This window comes from Sorghum bicolor, chromosome 4 (assembly GCF_000003195.3).
Source record: "Sorghum bicolor cultivar BTx623 chromosome 4, Sorghum_bicolor_NCBIv3, whole genome shotgun sequence".
In the NCBI taxonomy this organism is placed as follows: Eukaryota; Viridiplantae; Streptophyta; class Magnoliopsida; order Poales; family Poaceae; genus Sorghum; species Sorghum bicolor.
In genome coordinates this window covers 59,019,219-59,040,232 of record NC_012873.2, presented here as the reverse complement: position 1 = coordinate 59,040,232, position 21,014 = coordinate 59,019,219, and the positions used below count along the sequence as shown (strand labels likewise).

General features: G+C 46.7%; 2 protein-coding genes across 3 annotated transcripts; both read right to left on the bottom strand.

Annotated features, from left to right (window-relative positions):
* On the bottom strand, positions 5,298-7,165 carry LOC8075726. Its single transcript, XM_021458310.1, has 3 exons — positions 6,616-7,165; positions 6,374-6,516; positions 5,298-5,796 (listed from the first exon to the last, which is right to left on the bottom strand). Exons 1-3 carry the CDS (start codon positions 6,884-6,886, stop codon positions 5,704-5,706), a joined length of 507 nt encoding a protein of 168 aa, XP_021313985.1. The 5' UTR covers positions 6,887-7,165; the 3' UTR covers positions 5,298-5,703.
* LOC8075725 (nucleobase-ascorbate transporter 6) lies at positions 13,027-20,089 on the bottom strand. Of its 2 annotated transcripts, none has more exons than XM_002452525.2 (14): positions 19,316-20,089; positions 17,731-17,828; positions 17,463-17,639; positions 17,265-17,365; positions 17,046-17,121; positions 16,908-16,967; positions 16,621-16,805; positions 16,426-16,522; positions 16,223-16,309; positions 16,071-16,129; positions 15,861-15,952; positions 14,082-14,159; positions 13,819-13,979; positions 13,027-13,670 (listed from the first exon to the last, which is right to left on the bottom strand). In XM_002452525.2, exons 1-14 carry the CDS (start codon positions 19,437-19,439, stop codon positions 13,452-13,454), a joined length of 1,614 nt encoding a protein of 537 aa, XP_002452570.1. In that variant the 5' UTR covers positions 19,440-20,089; the 3' UTR covers positions 13,027-13,451. The 2 variants fall into 2 exon arrangements, with proteins under 2 accessions (XP_002452570.1, XP_021315686.1); XM_021460011.1 differs by lacking the exon at positions 19,316-20,089 and adding an exon at positions 18,715-18,843 and having other exon boundaries at positions 13,048-13,670.

The following is a 21,014-nucleotide window of genomic DNA, read 5'->3' as shown; positions in this document are numbered from 1 at the left end:
GGTCTGAGACATCGGGAACGGAAGGCTCGTTGAGATCCGTCCATTCAGCAATGAAATCGACCAGGGCCTGAGACTTGACAGTGGTGCGACTCTGGAACTCCAGGGAAAATGGACATAATTCCATTGCCCATTTCACGATTCTGCCATTGGCGTCTTTATTGCGCAGGATGTCCCCGAGAGGGAAACTGGTTGTCACCAGGACTCGATGGCCGTCGAAGTAGTGCTTCAGCTTTCTTGACGTTATTAGAATGGCGTATATGAGCTTCTGTATTTGTGGATACCTGGCCTTGGACTCGTTTAAGACTTCACTTATGAAGTAAACTGGTCTCTGGACCTTGTAGGCGTGACCTGGTTCACCTCGCTCGACCACTATTGCCGTGGAAACAACCCTGTCGGTTGCAGCAATGTAAAGGAGTAGGTCTTCATTGGGCTGAGGCGCTGTAAGGACAGGTGGTGAAGTGAGGAAGGTCTTAAGCTGGTTGAATGCGGTGTCAGCTTCTTCTGTCCAAGAAAATTTTTCCGACGCTTTTAATAGTTTGAAGAAAGGGAGGCCTTTTTCTCCTAGCCTTGAGATGAAGCGACTGAGGGCGGCCATACATCCGGTTAGCTTTTGGATATCCTTTACGTTCTTCGGTGGTCGCATGTCGAGTACCGCCTTTACTTTTGAAGGGTTTGGTCGTATGCCGTCGCGACTGACAACGTTGCCGAGCAGTAGACCGGAAGGAACGCTGAAAATGCATTTCTTGGGGTTGTGGCGGAGATCCCTGTGCTGGTTTACTTCTTGGCCGCGTACGCGGTTCTGCTTGCGGCGACCGTCGGCGTCCCGACCACCATCGTCGCGCCGTGAGTCCTTTCGACGGTTGTCGGGAGAGCGGCTGCGGTGACGCCTGCTGGGAGACGGTGAGGCCCGGCTACGATTAGTCTCGTCGGAGGCGGCTTCCGTATAAGAGACGTCCTGGACTCTCTTGAGCAGAGTGGCTGTCTGTCCCATTGCAGCGATCAGGTGTGCTCGGATGCTGGTCCGGACTCCCTGGCACTCGGGGGTATCAGGAAGCCGATCTAGGTTAGCCATGGCGACAGCCACGTTGGCGTTTGGCGTTTTGTAGACTGGCTGGTCCCCGACCATGTCAAAGGCATCGTTGAGATTATTTGGTGGCATTTGTTGTTGCTCGTCTGCGCGTCGTCGGGCGCGATCGGCGTTGCGCTGTTCGCGGAGTTGCCTCTGGTCATCTGTTTCTCCATCAACGACCGGTTCGTCGGCGCTGACATTGAACACAATATCTCCTCGCTAGGGGGGAAATATCGGGAATCGGAGGAAACTCGGAGGGTGTGAAGGAAAATCCAGGTCGTAGTCCTCGTCTTCGGTGTTTATAACCTCGGTGGGGACGGAACCGGTGCTTGAGTTGGTGCTGGAAACCTGGCCGTCCCGTAGTTCTCGGATCGTCACCATGTTGACGTAGTGACGATCGTTCCTTGTCGGCGACCAACCCGCCTTGCTGAAAACGGATTGGGTGTGCTGTGAGTAAACAGAGGCCGAGTTGTTCAGGCCGCAAGGATAATCTTCCTTCTTGAGCTCGACGGATCGTCCTGAGGGTGTTGAGGTTATCGTCAGAGACGTTCCCAGCCGTTCGTGTGTGGCGACACGAGTTGGCCGGCGGGGTTTGAAAAAATCCGCTGGAGCAGCTTGGTCGGGCCGACGCAGAACTCCGTCTACTAGTTGGGAAACTTCGAGTAGCTTGGAGTCAGCGCGATCAAGCGCTTGGAGAAGGTCCGAGCTGTCGATCTTCTTTCCCTTGTAGAGCGGGAACGGTGGTCGGGCGCTCGGTGCCGCCACGTGTGTGGTCGGAGACGGCGTGATCTCAGATTGGATCTGGGTCTCTTTCGAAACCGTGGTCGTGAGGCCGCCGCTGCACGTCGTCCACGTGATCTGGCCAACGGTGAACGTGAGGCCTTCAGGCACGGTCGCGGAAGCTGGGATCGTGACCATCTTGTTCGCCGGAAAAGTTGCACGCACACCCCCTACCTGGCGCGCCACTGTCGACGAAAGCTAGTCGGCAGTCTACCTTGGGGTGTACCCACGGTAGTAGTTTATCGGTAGACGGTGCGCAAACTACGAACTCGATGGTGACGCAAGACACGGACAAGCTTTTTATCCAGGTTCGGCCGCCGAGTTGGCGTAATACCTACGTCCTGCGTCTGGTTGTATTGATTTGTGTTGAGAGAATATCCTGTCCTAGGGGGGTCCCTTGCCCCTCCTTATATAGTCTGGAGGGCAGGGTTACAGATCTGGAAACTAATCCTAGTCGGTTACAATTGCCATGGATAATTCGATATCAATTCCTATTCTAACCGACTAGAATCCTGCTTGATCTCCACATCTTGTTTCCTTGCGCGAAACTCCAGGTTGTCGGATCAAGCCTTGAACTCGTCTCGTAATGGGCCAAGCCTCCTGGCCGAAGTCTAGCCGTAAGGGTATAGGGGTTTATACCCTCACACAAACTATACAATTAGTTTTTGTTTTCTTCTATATTTAGTGTTTTTATGCATGTGTCATAAGATTTGATGTGACGGAGAATCTTGAAAAGTTTTTAAATTTCAGAGTGAACTAAACAAGGCCTATTGTGACAATAAACCAAACGCATCCAAACAAAAACTATGATATGCCTAATTGCGGCATGAAGCGTGACCAAATGCAAGATTTAGGATTTTTTTTAAACTTGCTACTACTAGTTGTTATATGTATTTAAGCTGCCGATTTGATATGAGTGTTTGTATTTTTCTAGATTTATCTAAAATATAACGGAGTTGCTTTTTCAATAAAGGTGATACGTCCTTTTATAAGGAAATGACCATGATAAATTTGTCAATCTGGAAATATGTGTACAGTCTTTTTAAAGTGCACAGTGCTGAACTGGAATTTTATTTAAGGGTACGACAATCACAATTTTTATATATAATTCAGCAAAAACATTTGACAATTTGGTGTCAAATTTGCAATAACAATTCGACGTACATGTACTAAATAACATGATAAATCTCTTTGAAGATTTATTTGAAAGCGAAAATTATTTTCTTGGTCTTAAAAAAGGGATAGTTTCTTGGCCCTTTTTTTTCTCGAACTTGTGTTGGCCCTAAAACGAATTTCTTTAGTTTTTTTTGCCCTTTTCGTTAGTTTGGTGGGCTAATAGTGTTAAGTTGTACGCGAAATGACTCTATTAGCCCCGACGCCGAAGGCTCACAGGTCTTTCAGGCTATCTCTATCAATAATTTTAGAAAATAAGGTACAATATTTTTTTCAATCATGGAATAATTATTTTTCAAACATGGAAGCTAATAACTAGTGAATAAAATTACAAAGCTGCCAAAAAGGGTATAAAAGATTATCAAAACAGTGATTGTGTTTAAAACTTTACTATATATACCTTCTCTAGGAAACACATATATACACTAATATACACCTATTGTACACAGTAAATGTATCTGCCTCTAGTTTGTTTTAACTTCGCTACGGCTCCTGCATGGCTGGTCATTTTGCAGAGAAAATCTTCTGATCTGCAGTCAGCAAAGGGCACGTGCTGAGCAGCTTTGTGACGTCTCAATCCTGAACATTGATCAGTAAAGCGAGATTAGAGAGAAAAGATGAAGGGCAACATGCCATGGCTTGTCGTTCACTTCACTGTTCTCGTCCTTTTTTTCATTCCCTGTCAAAATGCCGTGGGAGTGCCTCGGTAAATGGAGCATTCAGCCTCCACTCCGCTACTGCGTCCCATCTCTCTACTCGGATCACAGGCTCATTGTTTACTTCACAAAAATTTTGCAATTTTTTTTAGATTTCTTGACATATCAAATCTTATGATACATATATAAAGTATTAAATATAAATTAAAAAATAACTAATTACATAATTTTTTTTAATTTATGAGACAAATTATTTAAATCTAGTTAATTTATAATAGAACAATATTTATCAAATACAAACAAAAATACTGTAACGTTTATTTTGCAGGGGCCTTTCGGCCAACGACAGACACAGTCGATCAGCAGACCGTACGCGTGGTGGCGGTGGTTAGTCAAAAGCTGGCAGCATCATATGAACACCATGGTGAATGAGGAAAGCTAGCATCTTGAGCTGTGGAGGTGCTTTATTCACAACTATAAAAATCTTTATACAGACAGGTATTTAAGATTTTTGGAGGCGGGCAAAGCAACCATCTCCAATAGAAGGTCTCCATTAATGCACAAACCAAGGAGGCAGACGCTTTGCCCGCCTCGGTTAATCAGAAAAAAAACCCATTGACAAGCCTATTGAGCCCATCCACAGGCCCAGTGAACCCATCCACACACCGCCGCCACCGCCGTTGCTTGCATCCTAACCGGATCGCGTGCACCATCGGATTTGGCCTCCCGCCGATGGATCTCGACTCCTACCACCGCATCTGCCCTCCATCGACAGGATCCGGACGTACACTTGGCCGCTCGCAGTCGTATCCATGTCGATCGACTCAATCCGCCGCCACTAGAGCTCGTGGATCTTGCCTTGAACCCGTTGGAGCCCGCGGCGCCCACTTCAGGACCTCGCTGCTGGAGCGCACGGTGGCTGCGCTGTGGACCTCGCCGCCAAAGTGCGCGCCATCCATCGTCAGGGCGTGCGGGCGTCCACCGCAGGGGCTCGGACCTCGCATTCCGCAGTGTCTCTACCGCCAGAGCTCGAAGGGCACCGCAAGGAGAGCGGAGGAGCGCTGCGCTGGAGCTCAGAGGGAGAGGGGAAGGGAGAGGTTGCGAGCGGAGAGCGTCGCGAGGAGAGAGGAGGTGCGCCGCTCTGGTCCATCTCGTAGAGAAGGAAGAGGTCGCGAGGTGTGCCGCTCTGGTTTGTGTCTGAGTGGCATGAGAAAGAAAACTGAATAGAAAAACCTAAGTTTTAGTATTTATACTCAAACGGCTATTGGTTCTCACCCGAGCTTTTTGTGCCTTGACCTTTTTGGAGGCAGGCACACTAAATTTGATTTATGAAGGCGGGCTTCTTTAGATGACCGCTTTCGAAAATTGGTCATTTTTAGGTGGTTATTTTAAGGTGCTCGTTTCTATAAATCTAATTCTCGAGGCGGGCAAAAGTGGCCGCTCAGGACAGGCGCTAAGCTAAGCATCGCCGACGCGAATAATACACATGATGAGCTTCCCATCCAACCCAAAAGGCTCCGATGATTCCACCAACCAACTGCTGCCGGCATCATTGGCACTGAGTTTATGATTGCCTATTTGGCATCAACAGCGAATACTAAAGAAACGACACAGCGATATCCTCAAAAGCTATACGCTCGATTCCCATCTGCAAGAGAGTAGCAAGTACATGGCATGTCTGGTTGTAAATCTAATCGTAAGCTACTCTAGTTTGTTACTAGTATGATTCGATGTGCAAACCATATGGAGAGAGAAAAAAAAGAGCAAAGCAGTCTCACTAACAAACACCTGAAAATTTACACGGATCCGAGGCCACATACTGCATGATCTGAAGCAGTCCTCTCATCCTAGGGTGTCCAACTCCAACTCACAGTTTGCAAATGTAGCAGTAGGCCAATAGCAACGCAACCCTTTGCGATGAACTAATCGAGGCCAGCCAGGTGATCACCGAAAATACAGGTCCACCGGTCAATGATTACGGCTCTACGGTTGTGTGTGGTATGATGAGTGTATTGAGCTGACATATCAGCTCGTGGCCTCGTCGATGCTTTGCAGCGACGGCCGCCATTGCCGGTGTCGCGCACTGGAGCTCCGGCTGCCGTTGTCCTGACGCGCCAACTGCAGTCAGATGGGAAGAGCAGAAGAGTAATCAGAAGAAGGGAACCTTTGCATGTTGCGTGGTTAATAAAATCCGTAGGAAAAGGAAAAGATTCTCGGAAATGATTCCTCCCCAGGCCCTGACAGTAGTTGAAACTCACCTATTAATCTATCCCCTAATCTAATGCTGTACTTCCTTCTGCCTGCTATAGCAGCATCAGCCATCAGTTAGTTATCTACACTTCTTCCCCCCCCCCCCCCCCCCCCCGCCCCTAAAAAATGATACTACAATCTTCTTGTATGCATTTCACCTGGAATGTTCAAATTGTGATATTTTATTTACTTATTAGTTTTTAAACCGTTTTGTTTACTTGTTATGACCATGATTCTCAGTTATGTCAGATTTTTTCTACAGTGCAGAAATTCCAGTGGCAAGAACAGACGATGAGCACAGTCACGAGAAGATGAACATCTAACTACCCCCCGAAGAAGCAATTAAAGGCGTGCGGCGGGTCATGGCGAGAGCGTGCATGGGAGCATCGGAAAGCAGTTGTGGATTGGAGTTGGAGAGGCAAAGTCTAATCCATGTAATAATCACCTGATCAAGGCTGGCGTCCAAGGCTGCCTCGTCGTCGTCCTCCTCGGGCGCGCCCCTCGGCGTGCCCTGCCTCGACTCCAGCAGCTGCTGCTGCGCTTTCCTCTGCTTCTCCTCCTTCCTCGCCTGCACCGCCTTCGTCACCTCTGCAGCAGCGCAGGCGCAGCTCAAATTAGCTTGGTGCAGGGTGCAGGGCATACTAGACTGGGAGGATTGCTAATTTTTACGCAGGGACGACGACGCACCCTGGGTGGTGATGAGGCGGTAGACGTGGCCGAGGAGCAGCGTCTCCTTGGGCTTGAGCAGCTTGACGCGCGTGAGGCGCACGGTGCGGCGCTCGCCGCCGGGGGCGTCCTGCCGCTCCTCGGCGACGCGGAGCGTGACGAGCGCGACGTAGTGGCCCGGGTTGGCGCGCATGACCTCGGCGGCGCTGGTGGACCAGTAGAGCCGCTCCACGCGCCCGCCCGGGTGCTGGAGCAGCACGTTCGCCGCCTCCGCCGCCTGGCAGTTCCCCATGCTGCTGCGCCGCTGCTTTGGTCTGGGTGGGCCGCGCACGCGACCGAGCGAGCCCGGCCGGGGAGCGGCGACGACTGCGATGCAGAAGACAGAGGAGAGCCGAGAGCCGAGAGCAAGAGCAACCGCTCCGCTCTAGTGCCGAGGTGGTATATATGCCGCGACCAGCCAAGCCAAGCCACCCACTGCTCTTCTTCACCCCTTTTCTACCCCTGCGGGTGGCCTGCCGTGTTCGGATGCCAGCGCTGGGCTCGCGCGGTTGAGCCTCGCGTATGGGCGTATATATATGGCTCTGCGCGGTAACGGTTGCCGAGCGTGCGAACCGGCCGTGGTTGGTGTGCTCGGCTCGGCGTCGTGCTCGTGCGTGCCCTGGCCGGCGCGCGCGCCCGTATTTGGGCCAGTGGCGCGGTGAAACGGCTACTTGAATTCGGAATTCCTTATCATCGGCAAAAAAAAGGTCCGACGACCGACGCGGTTTTTGGCCGCCGGGGGAGGGAAGCTATCCTTTTCCCCGGAGTCGCACGTGAACGGACGTTGGGACGTACGTTTTCGGGGGCAGTTGTTTGTACTCGGCGGCAAGTTTGCAGTGCCGCAACAGCGAGAGCGAAAAGGGAAGCTCCCCCATGCTCCAGTCCTCCATCAATTGGTCGTTTCTGGCTGCTGCGTAGTACGTCCCGTCCACCACCGGCCAACGTGAACGTACGTCGAAAACCGTGGCTCCGGCCGGTACGTAGCTAGCGGTAGAGTCCATGGCAAACGGCAGCAGAGCAGACACCGCCGGCGGCGGCTACCGAAGTTTTCTGTGATGTGCGTTTCCCACCTGCACGGCTCTGTCCAATAGGGGATTCCCAAGTCGCAGGTGAATTGACCAGCAGACAGCAAAAGCTCTTGTCTATATTCAAAATATTTCTCTGTGAAAGAACACCGATCGATTAGTGGCGCTTCAGCATTTTCCCCAAAGTCTCTATGTGTCGTGTTCAATAGGTGGAGGATATTACTGCTAACAGATTGTAGTTTGGATTGGATCCACCGGTCCACCCTCTGGTTCAGGTCAACTTTCTATCTGATGATGGCCGGGCCTACACCTCACTAATAACATTTTCAGCAGGCAGTTGCGCGGCTTCTAAGTTTATTTTTTATAGAGCACCAAACTTTGAAAGGTCGTCGATTGGTGGTGCTTCAGCTTTTCCAAAGTCTATGTCCTGTTCCGTAGGTGAATAATATTACCATTGTGTAGTAGTAACAGATTGTGGTTGGGATCCACCCACTGGTCAGGGTAAATGACGTTTTACCTGGTGCTGGGCCTACATCTCATTAACATTCATCAGGCAGCTGTGCAGTTTCCATGCATGTATTTTGACAGAGCACCCAACTTCGACTATCTACTGTATTGTATTCAGCTGGAGCAGACGAACAACTTTTGTGTTGGGTGTTTGGGAGTATTATGTATTCATGTGTATGGGAATCTTCTACCTTTTCTTTTGTGTATGTAATACCAACATCTGCCACAAATAAAGATGCTCCAAAATGAAAGCTTCAGAAAGGTTTTGCCACCATGCCACGCATCAAAAATTAAATATTGGCACAGTATAAAAGACCTCTCACTTCAAAGTTCAAACAGTACAAGCAGCACAATGCAAATTGCAAGCGCACCAGCTTGAAATCTTTAATTGCAACGACACATGTTTGAAATCTTTGTAGCTTTTTATTTATAGAGATGCTGTCACTTCCATAAAAAAATGGAATGCAGGTGCCACATATCATGGCATAATGCTGCACCAATCAATACTATTATACATATACTACGATGACTTGATCATAAATTTTATTTCTACATACACTCTGCAACCGCTTCTCTGATAATGGAATGTGCCGAGTTAAAAAAATAAATAAAAATTGAGGCGACCATTCTGCTGCTTGCCTGCCAACCAGCAGCCTCCTGAAAACAAGCCTGTATCAAAATTGTGTCAAACCTCCACCTTCACTTGCAAGTAAAATAAAATTTAATCAAAGTGTCTAAGTTAGGTAGTTATATTAGTGCCTTAGTTAGATGTTTAATAATTAATAGTTGCCGAAGATGGATTGGGACTTTGGCAGAGTCAGCTCTCCTTATTGCCAGGGCAGTGTGTGTGTGTGTGTGTGGTTCACGTCTGATTTTCCGGTGATCGTCCGATCCCAGCTACCACTGATGGCCGATGGATGGAAGACAATATTGGGTTCTCTTGGTCAACAATGGCAACGCAGCTATCAGCAGCAGCGAGCACTGGTGGTAGCAGATAGCAAGTTCGTTCAGCAACAGCAACTGTGTGTATCAGAAGCTCGCGTGGCGTGTCAGGATCATATCATCGGCCGGTGTGGTCACCGTAATCCCACAGGGATATGGCAATGCTCATGCATTGATGAGACCATGTGCACCGGCGCGCCGCTGCCTTGCTCGAGTTGGCGTCCCGCCGCGGAGTGCACCCTCTCCTCCATCTCCACGCGACCATGCCATTTCTACTGTACTAGCTCTCCACTGATCGGCGGAGAAGCTGCCGAACAAGGGGATGACGTGTTACCATGCATGGGAAAGTCTTTGCGGCAATAGATTTATGCAGCGTCAGTGATGCCGATGTGTGAGGCCAGGTGAGGTCAGTATCGCATATTTTTCATCAAGGTGATCAAACCCTAATAACGAACGTGTACGTACGTCCAAGAATTTCTTTACAAGCTTCAGAGTTTGTTATTATATATATAAGAAAAAGATTCAGACTTCAGAGAGGTGTACACTGTAGCATACTGCATCAGAAAAAAGAAAGGAGAGAGATGTGGATTATTTCTGATTCTGATGCTTCACAAGAGGAACAGTCCTACTGTTGCAGCACTGTGCAAGTGGGCGCTGTTATTGGGCATGCAACGCCTGTTCGATGGGCTGAGTCCTTGTTTACTTCCTCCAAAAACTATATTTTTTAAAATTTCCCGTTATATCGAATCTTTAATCACATGCATGAAATATTAAATATAAAAGAAAATAAAAACTAATTATATAATTTATTTGTAATTTGCGACATAGATCTTTTAAACTAATTAATCTATAATTAAAGAATATTTGTCAAATAAAAACAAAATTGCTTCCGAATTTTTTCAGACAACAACTAGGCCTCAGGCCCACTCGAATCATTTCCCCAATAATTCGAACCTCAGCAGACATGCAGCTGACCTGCTCAACTGTATTTGGCAAGGCTGGTTCCCCTGGCTAAACTGGAGCAAAATGTGGCTGAGAATGTACTCATCTTCAAGGCTTCCATTATATTCATGGACCATATGCAAATTGCCATGCAATTTACGTAAGCAGACGCGCCCTGAGTGTGTGAAAACGTGTGCTCAAATTGCGAGCTCATTCGTTTGAGTTTATCTGCTAAATTTGTTAAAATTTGTTAGTTATTTAACAATATTTTTTTTATAAAAAAAATCAACAAACAATACTTTAGTCATAATTTTTTAGCCAAGCAAACAGACTAAAGCTAACCCTACCTGACTGTCTTATCAGCGTTGTCGCCTTTCCCTTCTTTGATGTCCATCGCTGATGCGTGTGGTGTGCTACACCCGTGTTTGTACAGTAACGCTTGGCAGCATCCGCCGAGCCCTTCTTGTTCTTTGTCAGGTCTCTCAGTCCATGAGATGAGATGAGAGCATCACCCTAGCTGTCGATCAGTGGACGCAAGCGAATGATAAGGCTGTGGTGGTCCGCGGTCAGGGCCCAAGAGGGCCATATGGGCCAATCAGGGCCCTTCTGTTTAGCCTGTTCTTCTCGTTGCTTCCTCTTTGGTTCCACCAACGAGTTGAAGAAATTGATGAAGATGAAGCCTTGCCTTCCATTTTACAAAGATCATTTTCTAGCTGTTGAGCATCTCATCATTAATTAAATCGTCATTATGGAACTTTTTTTATTTATTTTGATGAAAAATCTCGTCTGAACTTGGCCCACATACCATGATGCATTGATAAACACGAGAGACGACGACGACGACGACGACGACTTGTGATTTGTGAATCACCAAATCGGAAGAAGTATCTGCCACAAAGATTTGGCACCACCAGCCATGTCAACATGCCGTTTATGCAGGAATCAGCACCGAGGTCCGCATGATTTCACATGGGAAATGCCATTCATTCTTCTTTTGTATTACAAAACATATATTTTATCTCTACTCAGCAGTTCCAAGGATGACACAACAGACGAAGCCACAGGATCATGTGAGAAATACGTACAAGAAACAGCCTGCCACGAATCAGAGGATCACAGATGCTCTCTACCTGCAACAGTTCACTTCTTGGCAGCAACTGGCCCAAGGGGAATATTATTGTTCAGACGAACAAAATCTCAAGCTAGCGCCGGCCTTTAACGACCGGAAGAATGCTGAGAATCTAATCTTTTATATTTACAAGTTATTTGGTAGATGCAATCATGCATCTGCACATGTAAACACTAGTACCGACACGGGGCAATAACAAACGGTAGGAATTTTGTTAGGAATTTACACAGAGTCTCCGAGCTACATAATGTTCGCAGCGTGCCAGTGCCAGGACTAAACATGTGCCTGAATGTAAAACACAAGCAGAACAAACCATCATATCATCACGTTCCATTTTCCTCTTGTGATAAATAGCGTAGAGAGCAAATCACAGATTGTCCACAGTAAGAGTTGTTAGAATAAATGGGCTAGACCCAAAAGAAATTCTGAATATCTAAATAAATTCTAAAGGACCATTCATGTGGATAAAGAGGGAGTAATTCTCAAAAAAAAAGTGTGTAAAAGAGGAGTGGAGATTTGTTAGTCCTGTCTTACTCCCTGAAAGTAAAGGTTTGTCGTACCTACCTTGCTCGACAACGCGCGGAGGCGCGACACGGCTAGCCCAACGGCTCCAGACACGAAGCAGGTGAAGAAAGAGGGGAATGATCGGACAAACGAACTTGGATGGCATCAACAAGACACGAGGTGGTACTTCATTTTTTGAGGGACACCTGAGTGAGCGATGCATGTGACTATGTGAGGGATCTAAAGGTTTGTTTGGCTACAGTTCATCCACATGTATTAAGGAGGTATTCAAGATAGCTCCGCTTCTGTTTTTATAGCTTTGCTTTAGTTTATGTTGTTAAATACCTTCAGTTCTACAAACTCTATTCTAAGAAAACAATAGAGTTGGAGACCAACTTCATGTTTTTTCTAGAGCATCTCAGGAGACAGTTTCTACTCTAAGAAAACGATAAAGTTAGAGATTAACTTCACGTTTTTTCCAGAGCACCTCACGACGCATAGAGTTCAAAGTAATTACCCACCGTGTCAAGACTAGTCTCCTCGCGTGCGTGCTCCAGCAAAGGGGGAAAAGGTGAGTTCGTCGGCCAGCTGGGCTGCTCGGCCTTTGGGCATTGAGTGGCCTAGTACGGTCAACATTCTTAACCCTTTTTTAATTATTCAATTCTTTATTTCCAACAAGAAAATAAAAGAAAAAACCACTTACGCATGTGCTGGGTACTAATTGCATAAACAAAAGTAAGTAAGGGTCATAATAGACTATTTGCATAAAAATAACCAACCAATTCCTGGAACTGGAGCTATAATGTGTCAAATAGGACCACTTGCGAACTCCACGGTGAAACAGCTTTATGGAGAAGTTGATAGAGCAGAACTGCAAAACTGGATTGAAACAGTCCCAAACACCCTCTAATTATGAAGATAAATAAATTAGATTATAGCCAAACAAAATCTAAGAGGCATATTTATTATTATTATTACATTCCTTGTAGATATAGAGCCTGTTCAGTTGTCTTACCAGCTGTACTTTTTTTTTGTCAGATAAATCAGACTCGATGTCCCCCGTTATCTCCGATCCGAATGCCTCCAACTAAAGGCATGCAAAGTGTATACTCTCTTCGTTCTAAATTATAAAATGTTTTTACTTTTCTAAATACATTTTATCTACACACTTAGATATATACTATGTATAGTCGTATAGATATTAGATATGTAGTAAAGACATAGACAAAATATATTTCGAAAAACCCAAACATCTTATAATATTTGAAATGGAAGGGGTACAGAAGAGCACGGCCCTAGGGCGTTGGAACCGACTCATGTTGTTGCCCCACAGAATCAACAAGGTTTAGTACTAGCAAATACGAGTGCTTCCTGGACCCGAGAACATTTTACTCCACAGCAGAGGCTACACTGAAGCACCAAGTTAACATTACAAAAGATAGCGGTGGCCGGATTACTACAATATACAATATTAGCATAGTGTACTACAATGACATTGTCATTCTACTAATCCCGTTGTGAATGATGAAATTTGACTACAATGACATGTATGAACATGCTATTCCCATACGACAAACGGGTAACCAAAATTTCCTACTTTTGGCACCAAAATAGAATATAAAGTATACAGCAGCCGTAGGATCTTTCATCCTTTTGAAGCATAATTTTTTTTTTCATATACCATACCAAAGATCAACAGTGCCACCGCCAGAGAACAGGAGATAGACAGTCCAGAGTAACAAGAGTATCTCACATTAACCACAGCAAGCTCAGACGGAAGGGAAGAACTTGTTCAGGTTGAATGGCAGGGAATAGAACTCCTCACTTCTTGTATCAGTCCTGTATGACCGGAACTTGTCCCACCAATGATAGCCTCGGTCTTTCCTGACAGAACTTTCATGTCTGTGAATAGTGTTGTCCAGCAGATATGCAACGAAGCCAGCAACAAACGCCTTGGACGAGAATATCACATTTACTATGTCATTGAACTGTAATATTAATAAAATTATTAGTAATTCATTTACCTTTCCACAGAACTGTAAATGTTTTTTTTGAAAATGCAGGAGAAGTTTTGTTAAATTACATGATCACATTAAACTCTAGCACTAAGATTTCTGAAAGACAGCTGTTACATACCCATCTTGAATGTGTGTGAACAGGGCCATAACCAGCAACAGATGTGTACTCATTAAAGTATTGAGGAATTGAAAGGCCCATGAAAACTGAGAACCCAAGGATGAACTTGGTCCTAAAGCTGTTGAGGTTACAGAACTGGAGGAAGCCAAACCCAGCAGAACCTAATAGAACAAAGTTCATAACAGTTACACATATCGGATGCATCAATCGTCATAATGTGAACTAATAGAACAAACACGAGTAGGTTGAAGGTCTTCGCTCACCAGCATAAGCAAAGAAGATACAATATAGAGCTGCAAAGATGGGTGCAGGAATTGAGGCGAACACAGCTCCAAATTTCCCTGGGTAGTCAAAATGACCAATGATTATTACAGAAAATGTAAGTATTCACGTTCTGAGATCCAGAGCATGCAAAATTGCAATGCAGATGCTAGGCAATTTCCATTGAACGCCAATTTCAGGTTAAGTAGAAATGAAGTACTGTAAACAACATTGCAGTGAACTGCAAACAGAAGAGATAATTAACAGAACTGCACAACACATTCTCAAAACAGTTCAATTAAATTCTCCTTTTGGATAATATTATATTAACACTTGTTCCTCACATTTACTAATACGGATGCCCATTGTAGTACATGCTCAGAGCCTCAGATTCACAATTATATCAACTGATATTCCATAATTAAGTTAGACAAGTTAAGGGTCACACTTTCTAATTTTATAAGAATTAGAAATAATGATCTAACAGGAGCCGACCCACTTGGACCCATTGGGCACAGGCAGACTTGACACTTGAGCCAGTATTCTGTAGTTATAGATAGATATTGTATGAAAGGCATCTAAGAAGTCAGCACCACATAAGCTACTTGCTGGTTTATCAAGTACTAAACTAAAGGCAAAAGGCCTTGCAAGCAATAGCAATGGTCCAATTAAATGCCTTGAAAGAAAATATTAAGGGCATAATTTCAACTTGGGGGTCAAGTCAGTGGTGAAGTTATGAAAATGGGGAATGCTTGTTTATGCGCATCCGTGTATTAATGCCCTTCACCTGCACAGCCTCTCAACCTGACTATCCCCTCCCAAATTGATGCTCCTCCAGCAAACTGATTCTTCTTCCTGCCGCTCAGGAAATCACCAATGCCCCCAGGCCCCATCGTTCTTCTTCCTTGCACAGCGCAAGTCAAAAACTCTCACTGGCTCCTTGCTCCCAGCAGCGCACAGAGCGGTCACAACAGAGCAAGCCATGTGGTGCTGGAGGGTGAGATAGAAACTGCCTGAATCTGGAGACTACCGAATTAGGGTCAGGGATTTGGGCTATGGGTTGTTTTGGAGGGCTCCATGTCCGGCAGGCTTAGAGGGATGGCCTGCAGCAGCAGTAGGCACGGCAGCAGAGGCTGGGGTCAGCAGTGAATGACTGGAGTGGTTAGTGGAGGGTGGGGTGAACACAGGAGTTGGGCGGCAAGGACACAAGGTGCTGCTGGCTGGGGCGGCACCGCGGTTGATATCTGAGGCAGCAGCATGCCTTGGCTGCAAAAGGGACAAGCTGTGAGGGAGGTGGTGGAGGACATGGTGGTCATAATGGAGTGAAGAAGAGAAGAGGAAAGAAAGAAAATGAACAGAAAGGGAAACAAATTTGTCAGTAAGCTATTTTTGGAGTGTGCAAGCTAGAAGTCTAAAGCATGTGCATGCAGGATTAAGCAGTGTCTTGTGAACATTATTCGCCAAGTTTCTTAAAAAAACTACTGCCGGATATCTCTATAGACAGACCTGGTTCTAGACTGCATGAGTCCGAGTTTCACTTCAAACTTCAAAAGGAACAATCAATCGATCTATATAGTATACTGTATGCACGACCGACAATCTTCACAACCTCATTAAGGAAAGGGAAGAGCCCTATGAGATAACTACTACTATATAGCAGGCTTATGTGACAAACAAAACCAGGCCAATTTTGAAGTCCAATCATAAATGTTAAGCTTAAATCTGCTATCTCAAAGATCTAGTAAAGAATCAAATACTAGTCCCATGACAAGTAAACTTACCCAGAATAGAGAAGAATATCATGAAACCAGCTGATATCTGCACTACCCTTCGGCTACCAACACGTGTCAAAGCTAGCAAACCAGCATTTTCACTGCAGTTAAGGAAATAATTGCCGTATCAATCCGAATTAGATCTATTCCTTAAAGAGAAGAGTTGTATTGAAATGGAAATGAGATGCATTCCTTAAAAATGTACTGTCTGGTGCTTACACTGATACAGAAGACCCATTTCCAGTCCCAAATAGCCCATCCAGAAGAATACCGATGCCCTAAAGCAAGAACAATTGCATACTCTAAGTCAACTAAAATATACAATTATCCAGTAAAACCTGAACATGTGGTAGATGAAAAATAACATGTACCTGCCAGCCAATACCACGGCTAAGAACAGAGGGAGGGATTGGTGTAGCACTAGCATACCTAGAGACAGCAATGAAGGCCCCAGTGGACTACAAACACAAGGGATAGCCAGTTAGTGAGATCATTATTATATCACCATACAAACACACATATAGCAACAATGTGCTGGAATATTTCTTTTTTGTCTAAGAGTAGTGAGCCAAACCTCCACGAGAGCAACAAATGATGCTGCCATCATTGCAAAAGCTTCACCCGCATCGAAAGTTGGAGCACCCCACTGGAAGGGATATGGAACTCTGATCCTGTCATTTCATTTGTGAAAAAGTCACACTAATCATATATTTTGACAACAATGATGGTGGCATATGAACAATTGTATCTTCAGAACTGCAAACAGTACCAGGGTGCGCCACCAATTAATCCAGAACGGTCAGTGCGGCAATGAAATTGAGTCTTTGGTGGTGCATTCCTGTATGCTCCTCCAACAGTGAGAAGGTATGCATAGAGCCACACTATGGGGATAGTGAACAATACAGCAAATCGGTCAAAGATAGACTTCAGCATGTGAACAGTATTTGGCAGGTACTGCAAAAATGGAACAGAAAGGAAAATGGTAGTTGGATGACATGTAGAGAGTTAGAGAGCAAATTGGGTGCAACAAACAAATGTATAGAAATCCAATCATACCATTGCAAAGATCACCAGAAGGATTAGTTCAGGTAGACCAATCTCAACACATTTGGCAACCTGGATATTTAGTGTTCAAGCATGAGCAGATATACTTGAATGGATAGCGTGAATAGAAACACAATTATCAAAGCTTACCGAGGGAAATCCTAGCTCATACAGTCCAAATCCAACTAGTGCCACCAAAGGAGCAGCTGAAAGTGGACTCAGATACCTGGAACAAAACGAGTACATACAAGCATAAGACCTCAAGTGAGAAAGTAATGCGTCACTTCTACAAGATTCTTTCTTGCTTGAGTACCTCTGGAGGAGATACTGAAATTAGAAATACAGTAACTAATTTGTTCATCTTCCTACCTGGCAACATTACGCCAAAGGCCACTGAACCCAACTATAATCTGTAAGGCTGAAGCCACAATTAATGCACCTTGTGTCCCTCGCATGATGCGGAGAAATTTCTTCAGAAAAAATAACAAGTAAATGATCAGGTCCAGGCGTACACAACTAAGATAGTAAGATAAAAAAAAATGGTTGATTGCAGTACTTTCAACATACAATGTGTGGATTGGGTTCATTAGCATAACGTCCAGCAAGGATGATTGAGATGGTAGGCAGAACAAAGGTGTATGACCCCCCAACCACTGCAGGCAACCTGGTACCGAAGAAACTCTGCAGGAGGGTGTTGATGCCTGCAACGAACAACAATGTCTGGATAACCACTGCCTTGTCCTCCTACCGCAAAAACCGTAGGAATTAGATTGATAGCTTACAAGTTAGAACCAAGTAACCAACACAACATGAATAGCGAAATTCGAAATCTCACATTGTTTCCTCCCATTTGTGGAACTAGTGCAGTTGGTATGATCACACTGGTACCCAGCATGACCAGATAATGTTGGAACCCAAGAAGAACGGCTTCAGCTGCATTGCAGACAATCCCATAGAACCAAGTTAGACCAAAAAGTTACTCACTAATAGTATCACATCAACTTTTTGAAGTATTCAAGCATGTGAGCAAAGTATTTTTGTAGTAGAAAGCATCATATGTGTACCATTGTCAACTATATTGGGAACATGTTGAAGCTAATCCAAGACAAACGCACGAAATCAAGTTTGAATCGATAAATTCAGTTTATTAATCCTATTTACAAATGCTGATGATCCAAGATTGGGACATTTTTCTCCTTTAACATCATAACTTTCACACAAGCGCGATGAATTCAATGCACAACAAATGGATCATTTTCGCCCTAAATATGCTGGTGTCTTTCACCCCTTCCATCCATGGATCAAACTCAACCAGTAGGTGCAAAATCTCATGCAGGTCACATGATACTTAATGAACTAAACCCAAAATTTATTTGTGGAGATGTGCTGTAAAATATTAAATGCCAGAAAAGGCAGTAGTGGGACTTCAAAGTGACACAACCAAATAGATCATTACTTTCACAACTATGTAGCCACGGCACGTCCCCTAGATGCATCAGTTCATATGAAACAGTAGAAAGCTCCAACTCAATAATACAGGGAATTAAAGCAACTTGAAGCCAGATTTGGAGCTAGCTAGTAGCACTGGCATAGACAGTCTATAGCAATCCAATAGTGCACTACAGATTACAAAAGAAATAAACATGGACTAGACACGCTATACTAACAAAAAAGGCAGAGCATGTGCTTTAACGCAGGAAAGAGTCAACCCTAAGAGTTGATTAATTAACACCATAGTTACTCGGTAGAACTCCAAAGCAGCACCAGATTTCCTGAATATTCCATCCACACAAGAGAAGTCTCAATCCTAGGAATATACCACTGCTATCAGTTAATAAGGTGACAGAGAACCAGGATCACAGATTCGGGAGCCATCTGCAACTTGAGCATCAAGAGCGACAGAACCTCCTTTCGACGATTCCTTTGAGAGTTCATTTGGCGGATATACGCCACTTGCAAACAACACGAGCATCGATTATTAAACAACTAGAGAGGCGACATGCGGAACGGAAAGGCGAACCACCTTTTTAGAATTAATATGGGACTGACTGAGACCAGGAAAGCTCAGGCAGATCTCGCAAATCCCCCGTAAAACCCAATCGCCGACTCAAGCGAGGCGTCAAGGTGTGATGGCCACACCACACCGCACCGTCGCCACAGACCCTTGACAACGACGCGCGGAACTGCTACGTTGGTAGCAGCCGCGCATCGCTATCGCGACCAACTTCCTACCGGCCGGGACCAAAACAAACCCCCTTCGAAATTATGGGCCGCGCCACGGAGTCTGTTGTTGTTCCCTAACAACGACGTGAGCCAGCGGAGGCAAACTTCGGAACGGGAAAAAACTAGCCATGAACCGAGACGAGAGCGACGGCGAGTTGGCCGGAGCCGAGGAGGAAGCGATGGGATGGGAGACTCACGCCACGGCGGAGGACTGGTGATGCAGTAGGAGACCCCCGGGAGCTGGTCCTTGACGGGGTGCGGCGTGAGGTCATCATGCTTCGGCCCGCCGCCGCCGCCGCCGCCGCCTCCACCCCCGGCCATCTCGCTGCGGCGCTTCCCAGATCACGGAGCACGCGCACCACCCCCCGCCTTCCCCTCGCGCTAGCTAGGTCGCAATGCGAGCGCGAGGAGGAACCAGCACGGCAGCAGCGGTGGCGTATACTTGCGCGAGTGGTGTGAGCGCTACCGCTAGCGCGCAGCAGTAGAGTATTGTAGTGGCACTGGATCAGAGGCAAGTGTGCGAGGGGGAGGAGGGGTAGACGCGGTCAAAAAAGCGAGCGCTCGGGCTGCTGGCAGTGGCAGGAGGGAGGGGCAAGGCGGGAGCGGTTGTTTTTCTGCGTGCGTCGTCGTCGTCTCTCCCAGCCCCGCAGCCGCCGCGGGAGGAGAGAGGGGAGGACAGTTCACGCCCGCCCGCACGGCTCCAAAACCGCATTTATGCGGGCGTTGTTTTGCGTGTGTGCGTGAGCGAGCCGTGCGAATCTCTCCTGCCTGCCTGGGCCTGTTGGCTGCCCCTCCTCCCTTGGCCCTTGCTTGCGCGGTGCGGTGGGGGCTGCCACCCGCCCCGCCCGCCGCCCCCGGCTGCCTGCTACTGCTAGCCACCACCCACGGCCACCCCCACACCGCGCTGCTCGGAACGGCTGAAGCCCCACCAGCTTCTCCAGTTTTTCGCGCGACTTTGCGACGAAACCGGGGATGTGGGATGCGGTGGATCTTGACCATATGTAGTACGTATTTCGGGTTCGTTCATCGCGTCCCGTTTCTGCCGCCTCGGTCCGGTCCGTTTTTTTCCCGTGACGCTCGCGCGTTCGCAAGCGCGCTTTGGGCTCCGGGCGTTGGGAACGTGGCTGCCGATGGATTATGCGTGAAGAAAGAGGAGTGCTTTCCAGTTCCACTCGTTGCGTTCATGGCTTGTTGTACTGGCGCGCGATGGCGTGGCGCAGCGGCCTGGGCGAGCGCTTCCTTCTTCTTTCCCTTGCCTTGGGGAGAGCTGCGAATTATTATTGTTGGTAGGAGGGAGCTGACAGGAGATGGGTTATTTTTCCGCTTTTCCGCGTCTCGTTCGGAGGGGAGAAGCGGTGAAAAGAGGAGGCAGGGGCGCTTTTGACCTGTACGCAAAGTTGCGCGGCCCGTACCACTCCCTATCATTGTGTTTCCACCCGGACCCGGCGTTTTGCTCTTCCGCAGCGCAGCATTTGGCCTTTTCTTTTCTCGTCTCCCCCGTAGCTGGTGTTGTCCGTTATCCCGGCGAGAATGATTAGTCACGGGCTGGCCTCGAAGCCAGCGAGGGTCACACGCTGACACTGTGTTGCAGCAGCCCCGGGTTAGCTACGCCACCCTCGGCTTGGTCCAGGATAATTGTTTGTTCATACGTACGTAATCACCAAGAGATCCTACCGGTCTATCGTTAACTCATTTATTATTATTACAGGCCGCTTCTAGAAATAGAAGCCTACTAGTACCTGCAAAGTGGTTAGTCGTGATCTTGCACGATTAGCATTGAATTAGAAAAGGCGTGCTTTATGGCCATGGAGATCTCGAGTTCTCGGGCACGAGGAAGTGCATGGGCATCGCCGTCTGGGGATTTCTTATCTCGAACGATCAATGACGCAATTGGCA

Coding starts and splice junctions, on each gene's coding strand:
- LOC8075725 (XM_002452525.2), bottom strand. CDS start 19,439: ATGGCCGGGGGTGGAGGCGGCGGCGGCGGCGGCGGCGGGCCGAAGCAT. Junction 16,523..16,620: donor TTAATTGGTGGCGCACCCTG/GTACTGTTTGCA, acceptor ATGAAATGACAG/GATCAGAGTTCCATATCCCT. Junction 16,310..16,425: donor CATTTGTTGCTCTCGTGGAG/GTTTGGCTCACT, acceptor TTGTGTTTGTAG/TCCACTGGGGCCTTCATTGC.
- LOC8075726 (XM_021458310.1), bottom strand. CDS start 6,886: ATGGGGAACTGCCAGGCGGCGGAGGCGGCGAACGTGCTGCTCCAGCAC. Junction 6,517..6,615: donor CCGCCTCATCACCACCCAGG/GTGCGTCGTCGT, acceptor GCGCTGCTGCAG/AGGTGACGAAGGCGGTGCAG. Junction 5,797..6,373: donor TGGACGCCAGCCTTGATCAG/GTGATTATTACA, acceptor ATCTGACTGCAG/TTGGCGCGTCAGGACAACGG.